The following is an 18,663-nucleotide window of genomic DNA, read 5'->3' on the forward strand; positions in this document are numbered from 1 at the left end:
TCCTATAAATAGGACTAGAGGAGTGCCATTTCCAACTCCACAATGCTAACAATGAGCCAAATCTCCACCAACATCTTGTGGTCGAACTTCTGGTTGTTTTCCCCCACCGCGACGAGACATTGAGAGGAAAAGGAAGAAGAAGAAGAAGTCGCATAATTAATTTTTCTTTTAGTATTTCAAATTTTAACAAAGACTAATTAGGGCCCTTTTCAGTCTCATTCATAAACCGAAACCCAAGCTAAGATATTTGTTCAAATTTTTAACCAATGTGCCATGTTCATATCATGTTACATCGTTATTATATTAATTAGACATATGGATGTCCTTCTTGTTCTTTAATTTTTATAAGTTACAATTTTTAGAATCAGCATGATTTCTTCTTGTAGGTTACACTTTGAGTTAGGTTGCTTAAGCGCGACAGTGAACAGATTTGAGTTAGGTTGCTTCAGATGAGAGTGGATTTAACACCAGACCGTCAGTTTTTGAGAGTACTGTGAGCTATCTGGGTTCAAATAAAATCAGTTTTTATTTTCCAGTGTAATTTAGCAGTGACAATACAGTCTTTTTATGTTTTCTCTTAGTGCAATCAAATTTCTTTGGCGCCTCTGATTAATTAACAGGTTTGAAGCCACTTTTTGACATTATTTTGTGTTATATGTGGGACCTCATTATCATTTTCCTATGTACATGTACGGCTGCACGTGAATTTTTACTGTACTTCTGTACGAAATCACAGCAGAACAAAGAGATGGATCGAGAGAACTAACAAACGAGGGAAATGAATCTAAACCCGTGATGATACCGGTGGCATTATAATTAATCAGACAATAAGTTGATCATGGGAAAAGAATAAATTACCACTATGCCTTACATCAACCGACAACCGATTGTGATATAGCCATCTGTCTCGTACAATATCACTCTTGGCTCTTCCACACACAGACACGCGGAGTCTAGGCCCTAATATGAGTATGACTTGTCTTGTCGCATAGGAAGTTCGTGGGAATCACAATCACAGAGGAACTTGATCATAAAGCAACGACTTGACTTCGGCCTCTAGTTTGGGAAGGCATTGTTTCTGATCGTAACTGTACATCAGCGGCACCATCCTCGCCAGATTGAGAGATGCTATCTTGAATGATGAAGAAAATGAGTTGTCCATTATGAACTCTCTGTTCAGACTCTTCCACGCATCTGAGATCTTGGCCCTCACCAACTTTCTTGCCATTTCCTTGTTCCTCATCTCCTTCTTCACGCATTCCATATATGATCCATCCTTCCCTTCCTGATTCTCGTCCTACAAATTAATCAATTAAACCCTCTTCATTCACATCATACTAACTTTTCTGTAACCATATATATATGGTGTTTTGTGCTTTACAGGTTTCTCCAGTTTCTTAAATGCGGCAGAAAATGAACGATTTAGAGAATGTTGATTTGCGAAGAGAATGTTTACCTCAGCAGTTCCTAAGTCATCCCAGAGACGAAGAATTGTTGCTGTCGAAGAGATGATGGTTGGAGTACAGTCTATTTTCTGCACTGATTCGTTGGTGATTCCTTGACCTAACAGAAAGAAAATGTGAACCATTACTATATGCACCCCTGAGCTTACTATCCCATTCTTCAAGTATTCTTCTGCACTGGGTATCTTCCCTGAAGCAAACCATTCTGCTTCTATCAGAAATGCTTCACACAAACTCCCCCACTGCACCAGATAAATATAAAACCAGTGAACAATTAATGTTTCAAACATTTGAATCATAACAGTAAAATTGTGATAATGTTGAATATATATACTGACCGCTTTTCGGAGGGACGTACTGGGGTCCCATCCATGCTTTAGACACACTTTGTAGCTGATTTCATTGGTGAGATCATAGAGTGCCTTAAAGCATATCTTCATGTAATCAGGTAGCTCTTCTGCAGCTTCAATATCCCATCTGTATATATTCAAACAAGATCAATGCCTGTGATCTTTAACTTGTACCAGCAACATTTGAAGGAACGATAAGTGTACCTAGTAACAGCTTTTGTGAAAAGAGCTAGTTCTTCAAGGGTCCCATATATATCAAAAATGTCGTCTATTAGGTAGACGAAGGAAATTGGTTTTGTGAGCTCCACCCTTTCTTCCGAAAAAGATGGATCTGCTAAGCATCCCAGTGACCAAATGTACCATTTCAACGGTTGGTTTCTAGCATACTTCAACTCGTTCGCTAGTCCAAGTTCAGTCCACCATCTGAAAATGAAAATGAAAATAAAATATATATATTTTGGCAAGTATATAATGGTAAAGAAAAACTTTTTTTTGGGAAATATCTTAGAAGCATACTTAGAAATTTGAAGGATCTCCATTTCGTATGCAGATTGGAGCATATTGAAGTTCATTTTGGCCAAATCTTGTAAGGCATTGACCCATCCGTTCATGCCATGAGTGCCTTGAAATAAGTTTCTGGAAGTGAAAATTGGCAGACTTTTGTGAAACGGTTGCTCCAAAGTACTCCTCACAAACTCAACTTTATCAACACCAATGTAGGCACTTATTTCCTTCAGCATCTTCTCACTAAACTGTTCAGCTTCATCAAGTATGGCTTCTCCCGGCATTCTTAGCTGTGAAGCTTCATATAATTCTGTCATTCCCTTGACATATCCGCTTACCTTGTCGCTAAACTTCCCCTCCTTTGCTGTAAACTTCTCAAAAACCTCTGCAACTCGACAAAAAGAAAACAAAGGCAAAAAAATACTCATCTGGTCCTTAATATAGGACATAATTACAGAGTTAATGTTGATCCTATAAATAAGACCTATTTCACATGTTTATATATTATTTTCAAAATTAATCCTACTGATATTTCATTGACAATAATCAAGTAGGAGAAGAAGGAAGGAAATTAAAAACAATATTTGGGAAAACTAATTTAACTAGTATCCTTAATCTATTCAAGTTAAACAATTAGAGAAACATGATATGTTTCTGTTTTTAAAGTATCAGTCCCCACCTGCAGGTACAGAATAACCTTGCTGTCTCAGAAGGCGGAAGAGAAGAGAAACCTGATGAAGATCATCATGGCCGTAGCCACTTCCATAAGTGCTGAAAATCGTGCGTTGAGTTGCGAGGAATTCGTCAATTTCTTCTTGGAAGTGGTAATCGATGTTCAAGCGTTGCATAGCATCAACCATGTACGAGCCTTTAACTGAATGTTCACCCAAATTCTTAAGAACGTTCTTATACAGTTTCAGCTCTCCTTCCAGATTATCGCCGAGGTGATCCTGCCATGAAAGAAAGTTACTAATACAGAAAAGCTCCAGAAAACACGTGGCGTAGAATATATAGAAATAACTCAAAGGTTTCCACCACTTACAAAGTTTCTCAAAGGGTTAGACGGGCCTTTTTCAGTGATGATCCATTTGTCAGCAGTAGGCTGAGAATAGAGTTTGAAGGAGGAGGATCTGCTAGAAAGCTCTGCTTTTGTGGGAGGGAATTTGGGATGGAAGGAGAAAATGGAGGATTTCATGCTGACCAGTGCCATGAAATATATAATATTCAACCTCTCAGTGATGGATAAAATATCTTCTCTCTGTGATACTCGAAAGGATTATTGCAGCGATATTTATAGGAGTCTGCCACCACCTGCCCGAAGATCAGAAGGAATTGGATCATCGCATTTTATTTGAGGGATAATTTGGTCACTTACGTGTTCAGCCTTTATAATTATATTCCATCAAACATAAAAAATTACTGAGAAATTTCCCATTGCAAAATTTATTACCTAAGGATCCCTTTTTTTGGCCAGAAAAATTTATTTAAGGATTCAGGCAACCTATATTTAGCATGTGTAACTTTTCTCCGGTTACGTGAAACTCATCTTTAATTATGTAAAAAATAAAAGACAATTACACATGGTTGAAAGAACATTGCCCACAATTGAAGAAAAGCTGCACCCACTAAAAATAGTTTGATTCTGCTCAAAAACTTGGGTCTTTATGTACATTTAAATAATAAATTTTGCAATGAAATATTTTTCAACAACTTTTCCGTAAAAGTATTCTCATTTTTGTCTATACGTTCTAAAGGAACAAGAGACACGTGGTTGTGTCATTTTCATTTCATTTTCAATTCGACTGGAACTAAACTCAGTGCTTATTCAGTCAAATATAAAAGTAGACCACGTCATACAAAGAATAAATCAGTTGGATAAATTTTAGGCCATTAAATTTTACAACAGTTTCTATAAAGGGGCATGTTTGGTAAATGAGGTGCTCCCACTTCAAAAAATACTTTAGGGTACTAGATAAATAATTATAAAATATTTTAAGATGATAAGTGTATTTAAAAAAATATTTTAAGATGTTGGATGAACTGTTGTGCCTGTAGATCCGAATCTAACTTGAAATTCTGCCATAACTATGATATTTTGTCAAAATTATTTTATTTCGAAGGGAAATTGCTCAAAATTAAGCCCCTCTTCAACAAATTAATTAGAGGATGGGATTTGCAATAAACATAAAGGTATGGACCCTTCAAATGTTGGTAAGTGGGGTAGGAAAAATGTTATATTGCCCTGATCGATGCTAATTACATATGATGGCTCCTCATTTGTATATCACCGATCCCAATTGCATATAATAGATACTTAGTTGTATAAGGAATCTTATTGTATATTACGGATTATAATTACATATCATTGATCCAAACTTGCATATCATTGATACTAATTGCATATTGTGGATACTTAGTTATATATAGTATCTTATTACATATCACGAATCTTAATTGCATATAATTGATTCAATGTTTTATATTAGTGATTCTAATTACATATGTGGATGCTTAGTTGCATATGAGACCTCATTACATATCATAGATTCTAATTGCACATTGCTGATCCAAAGATGCATATGCCTAATTGTAATTGCATATTGTGGGTGCCTATCTTCATACGAGACCTTATTGTATATCACTAATCCAAATTTGCATATTACTGATTCTAATTGCATCTATATTACTACTATTTACATAAATAAATTCCTTTGTGTAGTACTCACAAACAAATTCTTATCTACAAATTAACATGATAGAAGTGAAATCTATCATATGCAATCTATCATAGTGCATAAAGGAATTTATTTATCTAAATAGTAACATATATGCAATTAGAATTAGCAATATGCAAATTTGGATCAATGATAAACAATAAGGTCTCATATGCAATTAGATGTCTGTAATATTGAATTAGAACAAGGCATATGCAATTTTGGATTAATTAAATGCAATTAGGATTCATGATACATAATAAAATATCATATACAATTAGACATCTACAATGTAACATAAAATCAGCAATATACTAGTTTTGGATCAACGATACACAATTAGTATTTGTAGTATACAATAAAATCTTATATGCAATTTGGTATCTAATATATGCAATTAGGATCCGTAATATACAAGTGAGGATACCTCATATGCAATTAGCATCCATCAGAGCAATATGATCTTTTTCATATCATACTTAATGACATTTGATGGTCCCATTAATTTACATTTATTGCAAGTCTATTTTCTAATTAATTTGTTAAAGAGGGACTTTTAACCAATTTTTTTTCTTCTCATTTGAATGCGGCCGCCCAAAACAAATTCGAACACGTATCTCTCTTAGTCAATGCTAATGTGCTTCCCGTTCGGGAATTCAGCCAACAGTTAATTATTACGTGTACGTTAAAAATCTTGTATTGATATTGATGATAATTGTTAAATTACTACTTATTATTAATATTCACTATTCATGAATTGTGTACATTGTGACTATTTTTAAAGAATTATTTCTTTTTCTAGTTCCTCACCCTTTTTTAATTCTACATTCCTTTAGTTTTCTACACTTTTAAATAAAGTATAATGCTAAAGAGTCAAGAGATGGGTATGATTTTCGAAAAGGTTTTTAATTTAATCTTGTATTAATCCAATATTCCTTGCATGATGACAAGGGAAAATAATATCTAGTTTTTCATTCAAATATGTAAAAAGTATTTCCCATTGAATAATTGTTTTTTTCAAAAAATTATTCTATTTTACTTAGCGATATATAAACAGAAAAGAAAAACCAATAAAAATATCTTTATCGGAAATAATTTTTGTTATAAAAAATACTACATGGTCTTAATTATAAGAACTTATTTGTACTCTACAAATAATATCTTATAATTAGAACATGAGGTAGTACAATCATGTTCTTAATTTAAGAATAATAACAATTCAAAATTATTGAACGAAATGATTGTAACAAATTAAAATAGTATATACATAAATTAATAATTCTTCTAATACATACATAAATAACATAAAAAGCATTTTTCTGAAGTGTCGAACAGATCCAAGGTTGTTAATATTCCAAGTCTCCTTGATACGCCCGCCATGACCGCCCCGCAATAAGCGACCCTGCCAGCAGCTCATGTTGGATACTGTTAACAAGTGTTGACTATATTTTGGGGCCATCCATTATATTTTATTAAAATTTAAACACTAGTAAAATATAAAATATATGGTTCAAGACCCTCTTTTAGGACACTATCGAGTTATGTTGATTTAATTTGAGTTAATACCCCAGCAGTGAGAAATTTTGTGCCCCCATGTGATAGAAGGGATGTTTCCACTATATTATCTCTATGTAAAACTAGTTAGAGATTAGATCCAGTTTTAAAGATAAAACCTCAGTTTACTTCGTTTCTTATTTTTTTCCCAAAACGTCTCTAGTATTGTAATGAGTTCTCACACAATTAAATAGGATAATTTTAATTATCTAATGCACATGATTGAAGACGATAGTTTAGAAAGATCAACATAATAAATAATCAACTTAACTAATTTTTTTTAATATCTTTAAAATAGTTATCAAGCTATTATATTCACGACTCTTAAGAGTTGGTATATAATAGCGGTTTAAGTCCATTAATTTCCACCCGAAAGGGTTAATAACTCAAGTTAATGATAATTGAACTATAACGTCAAGTGTCTAGTACTGCTTCTGATCCTTAAACATTTAAGGATTATGTGACCTTACTTTTTGCAGGATGGATTTATTTAATCTTAGACATGTCATATTCTATTTTGTCTTGGTGCCGAAATAACTCTTTAAGATTGTTGAAAATATCCTTCTTAGAGAGCCCAAAAAAAAACCTGGAAATCAGGACAGAAGAGAGGGGGAGAGCTTGGGGATAGAGTTCGGTGCCTTTAGACCTCAATGCTCTCCAACCATGAACCTAACATTACCTTTTACGGGTAGAAAACTAAGACTAGTTGTCTGATATTTCTTAAATTCGTGGAGTACCCTCTGTGCACTTACGTTTCTTAAAAGGAATATACTACCTCTCTTCTTTAATACATGAGTTAGTTTAATAATTAATTTAATTATAAATATAAGATCTTAATCTATTTTGTCTCTTATATTTATTTATTTTTTTAGCGTAGTAATTGTACATATTAAAAATTTTGTTAAATGATACTTCCCTAGTCCTATTTATAGGATAAGGACATAAAACATTTTTTGGTCCTATTCATAGGGCATTAAGAGAAATTTTTTACATAAATGTATAAGTTTACCCTTTATTTATTATTGTTTGACTTTGTTTATATGAGGTATAATGTATATTAAATAGGGATAAAGTTGAAAAGTTGTTAGATTTTAAATGAGAGTTAATGAAGTTTAAGGTTTTTTTTGGTCTATGTGAAACATGTTGGAAGTAACTTGTAAATAGGATCAGAGAAATAGCTCTAGTTAATACACATAATTAGCAATAGTATTTTGAAAATTTATTATAAACAACTCACTTAACTAATTTTTTTAATCTATTTAAATTAATCAAGTAACTTTTAAATTAAGTACAAAAACTAATAGGGTGTTTGGATGGAAACAAAACTATGATTTTAAAAGTAATTTTATGATATACGAAATAAATATATGGAAGAGTTTATCTCGATTTGTAAAAAAAATACTTTTAGGAAGTGCTTTTGGCAATAGCCAAACATCCTCTAATATAAAAATTATACAACTTATCTCAAGCTTCATTCAAATGTGTGTGTATATGTATATGTATATGTACGAGGTTTTACTTTTTGAGAAGGACATATGCCAACTATTAAATCTGGAAAAATGTACAAGGGGTAGACGTATGAAAGCCACCGAACAAGACACAGCACGAACTTTGTGCCCTTCGATGTTTATTGCTTTGACTTTTAAGAAGGTGCGTGTGTGGTTTATTCCCTGTGTTTATCATGTTTGGTACACTGGAAAGACTTTTAAGAAGTCATCCTATTAAAACCGATCTTTCAAAAGCTGAGCACGACGCTTGAACTGGAGGGTGAAGCGGGTTAAGGTTCAAATGTTCAGGTCGAACTGATAATGTAATACCCCCTCCGGTTTTTGTTTTTTAATAAACAATCTTAAATTTCATCACGTAAATCAAAAAATTAATTAAAATTAGTTTAAAATAATAAATATATAAATTAAAAGTTTTTTCTTCAAAATACCTTTATTTGTAGAAGAGAGAGGGTATAAAAAAGATAACAAGAAAAATATTATAATAAAAGGAGTTATGAAAAAGAGAGAATGTATGATGAAGAGAGATAATGATTTGAAAAATAAGATAATAAATATATTAAGTATTAAAATAAATAATTAATGTGAAAAAAATAAAAAATTTGTTAAAAAAATTTAAGAAAAATTGCAAATGGTGCTTATATTTAGAGATAAGAGAAGAATGGTAGTTGTTGCTTATAAAAAAGGACTGAGAGAGTAATTAAATAAAAAATAATATCATATACATGTATAATAATATAAGTATAAGTTACTCCCTTCAATTCTATGTGTTAGACCCATTTTCGAGTGTAATAATAAGAGAAAAAACATTAAAAAGAACAAAATAATGTTAAAATAAAAAGGCTAGAAAAAACGTAAGAGTTTGTCCCAAAGTTGAGCTGCCCGATTATCAAATCTAAAGTTATCCTTTTTCCTTGTTTAAAAACAAAAACAGTTATCTTTCTTCCCCACGTCATCATCTTTCTTTTTCTAAAAAAAATAAATGAAAAAAATTAATAATTAATAATTTAAATTTTTATAATAATTTTTATCTCTAAAAATAATCACAATATTATAATACAAATAATTTTTATTGCCTTCAAAATTAATATTACAATTGTAATTCTCCTAATGCATTAAAAAAACAGAGATCTTATTACCTTAATATTATCCCAAATATGGTTGTATCTAGTTTTTTTCCTTTATTTTGTCCAAAAATTAAGTTTTTTTCCTTCCTCAAAGTATTCTGGTTTTAAAAAAAAATTTCAAAAACCATTATTAGTTAATTAATAAATATTCATTTTCCCAAGTCTAAAAACCTACCTCTCCACTGCAACACGTTTCTCAACCCTCCAAAAATCACTTTCTTTCCTCCCACAAACGTCTCTATTCTTTCGTTTTCTTGCCTTTTTTTTTGGAAAAATTTCATTTAAGGACCGCAATTGAGAATTTATATCAGTTAGCTTCTAAAACATTCTGAAATATCACTGCAGGACCAGGGGACCAAACTGAAATTAAAACTAAGAGTAATATTACAATAACACCCCTCATTTTTATTTTTTAAAAAAATAAATATTAATGATCGCCGAAGTTCTGGTTACCAGAGGTCGGAGGTCCGGCCACCGGCACTCAGGTGGCCACCACCAGAGGTTGAACCTCCAGTGGCCGCTACTGTAGTTTCCAGTAGCCGGAAGTTTTTTTTTAAAAACAAGGTGGCCGAGGGAATATTTGAACCCATGACGCCTTGGCACACCAAAAGTGATGTAACCACCAAGTCATGCAAACCATTCAATCATGTAATGCAAATAAAAATATATATAACAAAACAAATGCAAATGTCCAAGTATAAGTCAACAAATAAAATTTGACAGTTTACAAGTAAAATTCAATAATTTACAACAAAAATTTGGCAATTTACAAATAATATAATGGAATTCACAACCCAAAATGCAAGTGTTTAAGTGCAAATAGGCACGTAAAATTTGAAGATTTACAATAAAAATTTATAGATTTACAATCTAAATTTGGCTATTCATAAGAAACACAAGAGAATTCACAAACCAAAATGTAAGTGTTTGAGTATAAGTGAACAAGTGAAATTTGACAATTTACAAGTGAAATTTAGTAATTTACAACAAAAATTTAGCAATTTACAAATAACTTAATAGAATTCACAATCCCAAATACAAGTGTTTAAGTGTAAATGAGTAAGTGAAAATTTCATTTCACCTGTAAATTGTCGAATTTCATTTGTAAATCTATAAACTTTTGTTGTAAATCTTCAAATTTCACTTGCTTATTTACACATAAACACTTGTATTTGGGATTGTGAATTCCATTAATTTATATGTAAATTGCCAAATTTTTTTCGTAAATTGTCGAATTTCACTTGTTTATTTACACTCAAACATTTATATTTTGGGTTATGAATTCTTTTATGTTTCTTATGAATAGCCAAATTTAGGTTGTAAATCCATAAACTTTTATTATAAATCTTCAAATTTTACCTGCTTATTTGCACTTAAACACTTGCATTTGGGGTTGTGAATTCTATTATGTTATTTGTAAATTGTCAAATTTTTGTTGTATGATGACAAGGGAAAATAATATCTAGTTTTTTCATTCAAGTATGTAAAAAGTATTTCCCATTGAATAATTGTTTTTTTCAAAAAAATATTATTTTACTCTCGCATAAACAATTGATCTTAAATTATATTAGTAAGGCACCAGTAATATTCGACAAATGTGAATTATCAATTAATGACAGGTGCGATGTTGCGTGGGTAACCAATAAAATCGTTTAACGATTCCTTAGCGATATACTCCTCCGATCCTTAATATGAGACCTAATTATTGAGTTGGTTTTGGTCCTAAATATAAGATCCTTTTCTTATCAATTTTCTCTAAATTACTCTATGGATACACCTTCAACCATAATCAAGTAGAAGAGGGAGATGGGGTATTAAGAAAGATGATTATGGTGTTTTAGGAAAAATGTGTCATTTTTCTTATAATTAACTAACTTATCTAACTTCCTTAATATCATCAAATTAGTTAAATAAATATTATATTAAGGACCAGAAGAGTATCAACAAAAAAAACCAATAAAAATATCTTTATCGGAAATATTTTTTGTTATAAAAAGTACTATCTCTGGTTTTAATTATAAGAATTTGTTTGTACTCTATAAAAAATATCTTATAATTAGGACATGAGGTAGTACAATCATGTTCTTAATTTACGAATATTGACAATTTGAAATTATTGAACGAAATGATTGTAACAAATTAAAATAGTTTATACATAAATTAATAATTCTAATACATACACAAATACATAAAAAGCATTTTTCCCCCTTTTATTTCTGAAGTGTCGACCAGATCCAAGGTTGTTAATCTTCCAAGTCTCCTTGATACGACCGCCATGACCGCCCCGCAATAAGCGACCCTGCCTGCCGCTCATGTTGGATACTGTTAACAAGTGTTGACTATATTTTGGAACCATCCATTATATTTTATTAAAATTTAAACACTAGTAAAATATAAAATAATATATAAAATATATGGTTCAAGACTGTCTTTTGGGACACTATCGATTTATGTTGGTTTAATTTGAGTTAATACCCCAGCAGTGAGAAATTTTGTGCCCCTATGTAGTAGAAGGGATGTTTCCAGTATATTATCTCTATGTAAAAACTCGTTGGAAATTAGATCTAATCTTAAATATTAGACCTCAATTTAATTTGTTTTTTATTTTTTTCCTCAAAACGTCTATAGTATTGTAATGAGTTCTCACACAATTAAATAGGATAATTTCAATCATCTAATATACATGATTGAACATTATAGTTTAGAAAGATCAACATAACAAATAACTAACTTAACTAATTTTTTTTTTAATATCTCCAAAATAGTTATTAAGCTATTATATTGATGAGTCTTAAGAGTTGGTATAATAGTGGTTTAAGTCCATTAATTTCCAACCGAAAGGGTTAATAACTCAAGTTAATGATAATTGAACTCTAACGTTAAGTGTCTAGTACTGCTTCTGATCCTTAAACATTTAAGGATTATGTGACCTTACTTTTTGCAGGATGGATTTATTTAATCTTAGGCATGTCATATTCTATTGTGTCTTGGCACCGAAATAACTCTTTAAGATTGTTGAAAATATCCTTCTTAGAAAGCCCCAAAAAAAAAAAAACTGGAAATCAGGACAGAAGAGAGGGGGAGAGCTTGGGGATACAGTTCGGTGCCTTTAGACCTCAACGCTCTCCGACCATGAACATAACATTACCTTTTACGGGTAGAAAACTAAGACTATTTGTCAGATATTTCTTGGATTCGTGGAGTACCCTCTGTGCACTTACGTTTCTTAAAAGGGGTATACTGCCTCTCTTTTTTAATACATGAGTTAGTTTAATAATTAATTTAATTATAAATATAAGATCTCAATATATTTTGTCTCTCATATTTATCTATTTTTTTATGATAGTAATTGTACATATTAAAAATTTTGTTAAATGATACTCCTCTGGTACTATTTATAGGGCAGAGAAAGAATATATTTTTTGGTCCTATTTATAAGGTATTAAGAAATTTTTTTTGCATAAATGTACAATTTTACCTTTCATGTATTATTATTTAATTTTGTTTATATGAGGTATAATATATATTAAATAGGGATAAAGTTGAAAATTCATTAGATTTTAAATTAAGAGTTAATGAAGTTTAAGGTTTTTCTTGGTCTATGTGAAACATGTTGGAAGTAACTTATATATAAGATCAGAGGAATAGTTCTAGTTAATACACATAATTAGTAATGGTATTTTGAAAAAAAACAACACCTATTTATTATAAACAACTAACTTAACTAATTTTTTTAATCTATTTAAATTAATCAATTAAATTTTTAATGAAGTACAAAAACTAATATAAAAATTATGCAACTTATCTCAAGCTTCATTCAAATGTGTGTGTGTATATATGTATGTGTATGAGGTTTTACTTTTTGGGAAGGACATATGCCAACTATTAAATCTGGAAAAATGTACAAGGGGTAGACGTATGAAAGCCACCGAACAAAACACAGCATGAACTTTGTACCCTCCGATGTTTATTGCTTTTGACTTTTAAGAAGGTGTGTGTGTGGTTTATTCCTCGTGTTTATCATGTTTGGTACAGTGGAAAGATTTTTAAAAAGTCATCCTATTAAAACCGATCTTTCAAAAGCTGAGCACGACGTTTGAACTGGAGGGTGAAGCGGGTTAAGGTTCAAATGTTCAGGTCGAACTGATCATGTAATACCCCCTCTTTTTTTTTTTTAAATAAACAATCTTAAATTTCATCACGTAAATCAAAAAATTAATTAAAATTACTTTAAAATAATAAATATATAAAATTAAAAGTTTTTTCTTCAAAATACATTTATTTGTAGAAGAGAGAGGGTATAAAAAAGATAACAAGAAAAATATTATAATAAAGAGTTATGAAAAAGAGAAAATGTGTGATGAAGAGAGATGATGATTTGAAAAATAAGATAATATATATATATTAAGTATTAAAATAAATAATTAATATGGGAAAAATAAAAAATTTGTTACAAAAATTTAAGAAAAATTGCAAATTGTGCTTATATTTAGAGACAAGAGAGGAATGGTAGTTGTTGCTTGTAAAAAAAGACTGAGAGAGTAATTAAATAAAAAATAATATCATATACATGTATAATAATATAAGAACAAGTTACTCCCTTCAATTCTAAGTGTAAGACCTATTTTCGAGTGTAATAATAAAAAAAAAACATTAAAAAGAACAAAATAATGTTAAAATAAAAAAGCTAAAAAAAACGTAAGAGTTTGTCCCTAAAGTTGAGTTGCCCGATTATCAAATCTAAAGTTATCTTTCTTCCTTCTGTAAAAACAAAAACAGTTATCTTTCTTCCCCACGTCATCATCTTTATTTCTAAAAAAAATAAATGAAAAAAATAATAATTAATAATTTAAATTTTTATAATAATTTTTATCCCTAAAAATAATCACAATATTATAATACAAATAATTTTTATTGCCTTCAAAATTAATATTACAATTGTAAATCTCCTAATGCATTAAAAAAACAGAGATCTTATTACCTTAATATTATCCCAAATATAGTTGTATCTAGTTTTTTCCCTTCCTCAAAGTATTCTGGTTTTAAAAAAAAATTTCGAAAACCATTATTAGTTAATTAATAAATATTCATTTTCCCAAGTCTAAAAACCTACTTCTCCACTGCAACACGTTTCTCAACCCTCCAAAAATCACTTTCTTTCCTCCCACAAACTTCTCTATTCTTTCGTTTTTCTTGTCTTTTTTTTTTTTGGGAAAATTTCATTTAAGGGCTGCAATTGAGAGTTTATATCAGTTAGCCTCCAAAACATTCTGAAATATCACTGCAGGAGCAAGGGACCAAACTAAAATTAAAATTAAGAGTAAGATTATAATAATACCCCTCACTTTTATTTTTTTAAAAAAATAAATATTAATGGTCGTCGAAGTTCCGGCCACCGGAGGTCAGAGGTCCAGTCACCGGCACTCAGGTGGCCACCGCCAGAGGTTGAACCTCCGGTGGCTTCTACTGTAGCTCTAGTAGCCGGAAGTTTTTTTCAAAAAACAAAGTAGCTAAGGGAAGGTTTGAACCCATGACCCTTTGGCACACCAAAAGTGATATAACCACCAAGTCAAGCAAACCATTCAATCATGTAATGCTCATTTACAATTAAACACTTGTATTTGGGATTGTGAATTTCATTAAGTTATTTGTAAATTGTCAAATTTTTTTTGTAAATTACTGGATTTCACTTTTAAATTGTCGTATTTCACTTATTCATTTATACTCAAACACTTACATTTTGGTTTGTGAATTCTCTTGTGTTTCTTATGAATAGCCAAATTTGGGTTGTAAATCTCTAAATTTTTGTTGTAAATTTTCAAATTTCACCTGCTCATTTGCACTTAAACACTTGTATTTAGAGTTGTGAATTCCATTATGTTATTTGTAAATTACCAAATTTTTGTTGTAAATTTTTGAATTTTACTTGTAAGCTATCGAATTTCACTTGTTCACTTATACTTTGACACTTGCCTTTGTTTTGTTATATATATATATATATATATATATTTATTTGCATTATATGATTGAATGACTTGCTTGGCTTGGTAATTACATTACTTTTAGTATGCTAAGGGGTCATGAGTTCAAACCTTTCCTTGGCCGCCTTGTTTTTTTAAAAAAACTTCCAGCTACTGGAGCTACAGTAGCAGCCACTGGAGATCCAACCTTCGGCAGCGGCCACCTGAGCTCCAATGGCCGGAACTCCGACAGTCATTAATATTTATTTTTAAAAAAAAAATAAAAAATGAGGGATATTATTATAATCTTACTCTTAATTTTAATTTCAGTTTGGTCCCTTAGTCTTGCAGTGATATTTCAGAATGTTTTGGAAGGCTGACTGATATAAATTCTTAACTGCAGTCCTTAAATGAAATTTTTCTTCTTTTTTTTTCTTCATTTCACTTCTTTCTTCCAAGTTACAGGATGGGTTCTTTCGCTTCTTCTGCCTTGGAAATCATACTTTCGCTGGTGTACATGCTAAAAATCCCCTCTATGGTAGCACCGCTTCTTCTCCTCCGTCTTCTTCTTTCTCCCTTTCCTTCTCTTTCGTTTTTAATTTAAAACCCAACTCTAGTTTGTTTGGTCTCTGCAGCAATGATCTGGTGGACTAGTTTCATGACTAATTTGATTAAAACTTTTAGAGAAGTTGTTCAAGTTGAATTTCCTATTTTTTCTTCCTTGTTGAGAACGAAATGACATCATTTTGACTTTTGAAAAAATAGATGTCCATCAAATTTATATTTTAGCAACTTTGTTTTATTAAATTATGTGTAGTTTTGTACAAGAATATTTTATTTACTTGTAAATTAATGCCTTTCTATTTAAACATTACTCTTTAAGTTATATAGGAACATTTTTATATATTTTAATTAAATTATTTCATTTTAATCGTAACTGATTTGACCCTGAATTCACCCTAATGTGAACTTTTAACCCTTCTATCATTGTCTTAATATATTCAACGACCAATTTTTACTGCCTTGTTAAAAAAATGGGAAAAAATAGATGAAAACGGAAATGTAATGAAAATAAATAGGAAAAAGTAACGTAGGCGTTTAAAAGCTAGGAAACTATCATTCATTTGCGTATCACAAATTATAATGACTTTTTCTTAGTCTTTATTAGAGTGTTCAGACTTCAAAATTCAAAGGTTTGCTTAGGTTTGCTTTGAACTTTTTTTTTTTCATACGCTAAATTCCTTGAATCATCCTTTTTTTTCCCTCCCTCTCTTTCTCCTTTTCTTTTAAGAGTCTCATATCTACCTTTAAATAAAAAAATAAATTATTTATATTTAATATTTTGTAAAAATATTATTATAAACATGAATAAATAAATTTAAAATTTTAAAATTTAATATGTACAGTTCATAACTGCAGTACAAAAAAATAAATTAATTAATTTATAAAATATTATCATTTTTCATCAAAATAAAATATTATGATAGTACTTTTATAAAATATTAAATTTCATCCATTTATTTTTAGATCTATGGTATGAGGGAAATGAAGAGGAAGAGAGGAAAAGGAAAATTTTAATGAGCTCTATTTAAAAAATTAGAAAAGGGGGGTTTTGAAATTTTAATAAAGAGAAGAAGTAATATAAATTAATAATAAAAATTAATTAAAAAACTCTTAACCCCACTTTTTTAATTTTTTGACTTGAGTTTATTAAAATTTTTTCCCCCTCTTCTCCTCTCAATTTTCCTCATATCAAATAGACCCTAAGAGTGAAGATGACCTTTAAAGAAGAAGAGGAAAAAAGAAAATGGAAGGATGTACTTTCGCCTCTTTTTTTTTTTTGGCCAGAGATGTGCTTGCCAAACTAGAAATGAGAAGCGGCATGATCTATATATTATATAACTTAATTTGATAATTATCAAGAAACCAAGATTCATATAAAATAAAGTCTATATTAAATCTTATGAGTTAAGTTTATATTTTGTTAACCACACGTATTCTTTTATTCGAGACAATTCAACTAAATATAGATATTTTTCTTAACAAAAATTTAAATTTTGGTTCGTCACATTATGAAAGACTAGTTAAACTCAACCCCATTAGTTATTTAAGTTTATATTTTGTGTAATAGGCAGGTAAAATGTCTAAAATTGAGATACATATATATATTGATATACAAATTATAAATGATTTAAATTATACAATAACGAAACTACTGATAGAGTATGCCGTATTTTTTTTTTGGGTTCAAAAGTATGCCATATTAATTTATGGAAAAATGGCATTAAAAAAAGTTGAAAATTATAATATTTGAATTCAGGTACCTAAGAGTTCAAAATTCAAGAAGAGAAAGTAGTGCCTAATTTGATATATTGCAAATATAGTCAAATGACTAAAATACCTTTGTATCATATTTTAAAAAGAAGCTATCAAATTTGTTATTGTCAGTATAGTTCTTGTCATTAGCTGTTTAAGACTTGTCATTACCGGTTCTCAACTTGTCAATAAATAATTTGTTATTGTCAATATATTTCTTTCGATGTGCTATTTAACACATATTATTACCAGTTCACAACTTATTAATAAACTTTCTAATATAAAGGCATTTTTATCAGTTAACTATATTTACAAAATACCCGATCAAGTATCACTTTTTTTCCCTGAGATTTTGAATGCTTAGGTGCCTAAATTAGAATTTCAACTTCTTTTTATGTTATTTTTCCTTAATTTATTAGGTAAAAACATACAATATTATTTTCACATCTTCCAACTTCCATACACCGTCCATTTGAAGAAAAAAATGTATTTATCAATGACTCGGACCTGATATGATTCCAAACCAAACGTAAGGTGTGGTTAATGGTTGTCCGTATGTGTTTATTGTCACCTGAAATTACAGGGAGCTAATTAAAAATCAGATGAAATTATAAAAACTTGATAAAAAAAATTAAAAAAAATCTATTAAAATCAAGTGAAATTATAAAAACCTAATTAAAAAACTACAGAAATCTAATTTAAAATCAGTTAGAATTTAAAGGACTTCCAATCTAATTTTCCCTTATAAATATTGATACGTTGACAAAACTCACTGAATGGACCTGATCCGAGAGAGATAGGTCTTGAGGCCCAGAACAACAGTTTGGGAACTCCTTGGGTTTAGTCATGAGTGTCCATGAGCTTCAACCAAATATCTAAGCTAAATTATCTCCCGCAATTTTGAACGAGAGGATTTCATTTTTATTTTGTAGTAGTTTCTTGAAGCCGGACAGCTCAAGATACTATGGGGTCTCAACCAAAAAAAAAAAGAAAAAAAAAGAAGAAGCTAAATTATGTGTTTTGATTCTATAAAAGTTCAACAACTGCTTTTGCCTGTTGGAGCAAGAGCAGAACATTAATAAAGTAGCAAGACGATGATTAAATGCGTAGTCTATACAAACGATGTCGTAAGGGTGCGGAGTAATGACAGGGCTAGTTGGTTTGGGAGAA

At 30.2% G+C, this 18,663-nt stretch overlaps 1 protein-coding gene across 1 annotated transcript; it reads right to left on the reverse strand.

Moving 5' to 3' along the window:
• Nucleotides 1-1,012: 1,012 nt before the first annotated feature.
• Nucleotides 1,013-3,512, reverse strand: LOC114751716 ((3S,6E)-nerolidol synthase 1-like). Its single transcript, XM_028940389.1, has 7 exons — nucleotides 3,360-3,512; nucleotides 2,997-3,267; nucleotides 2,330-2,702; nucleotides 2,018-2,236; nucleotides 1,802-1,940; nucleotides 1,457-1,705; nucleotides 1,013-1,297 (listed from the first exon to the last, which is right to left on the reverse strand). The coding sequence occupies exons 1-7, from the start codon at nucleotides 3,510-3,512 to the stop codon at nucleotides 1,013-1,015; spliced, it is 1,689 nt and encodes a 562-aa protein (XP_028796222.1).
• Nucleotides 3,513-18,663: the final 15,151 nt, after the last annotated feature.

This window comes from Neltuma alba, unplaced genomic scaffold (genome assembly GCF_004799145.2).
Source record: "Neltuma alba isolate B1F8T4 unplaced genomic scaffold, ASM479914v2 tig00007049_pilon, whole genome shotgun sequence".
In the NCBI taxonomy this organism is placed as follows: Eukaryota; Viridiplantae; Streptophyta; class Magnoliopsida; order Fabales; family Fabaceae; genus Neltuma; species Neltuma alba.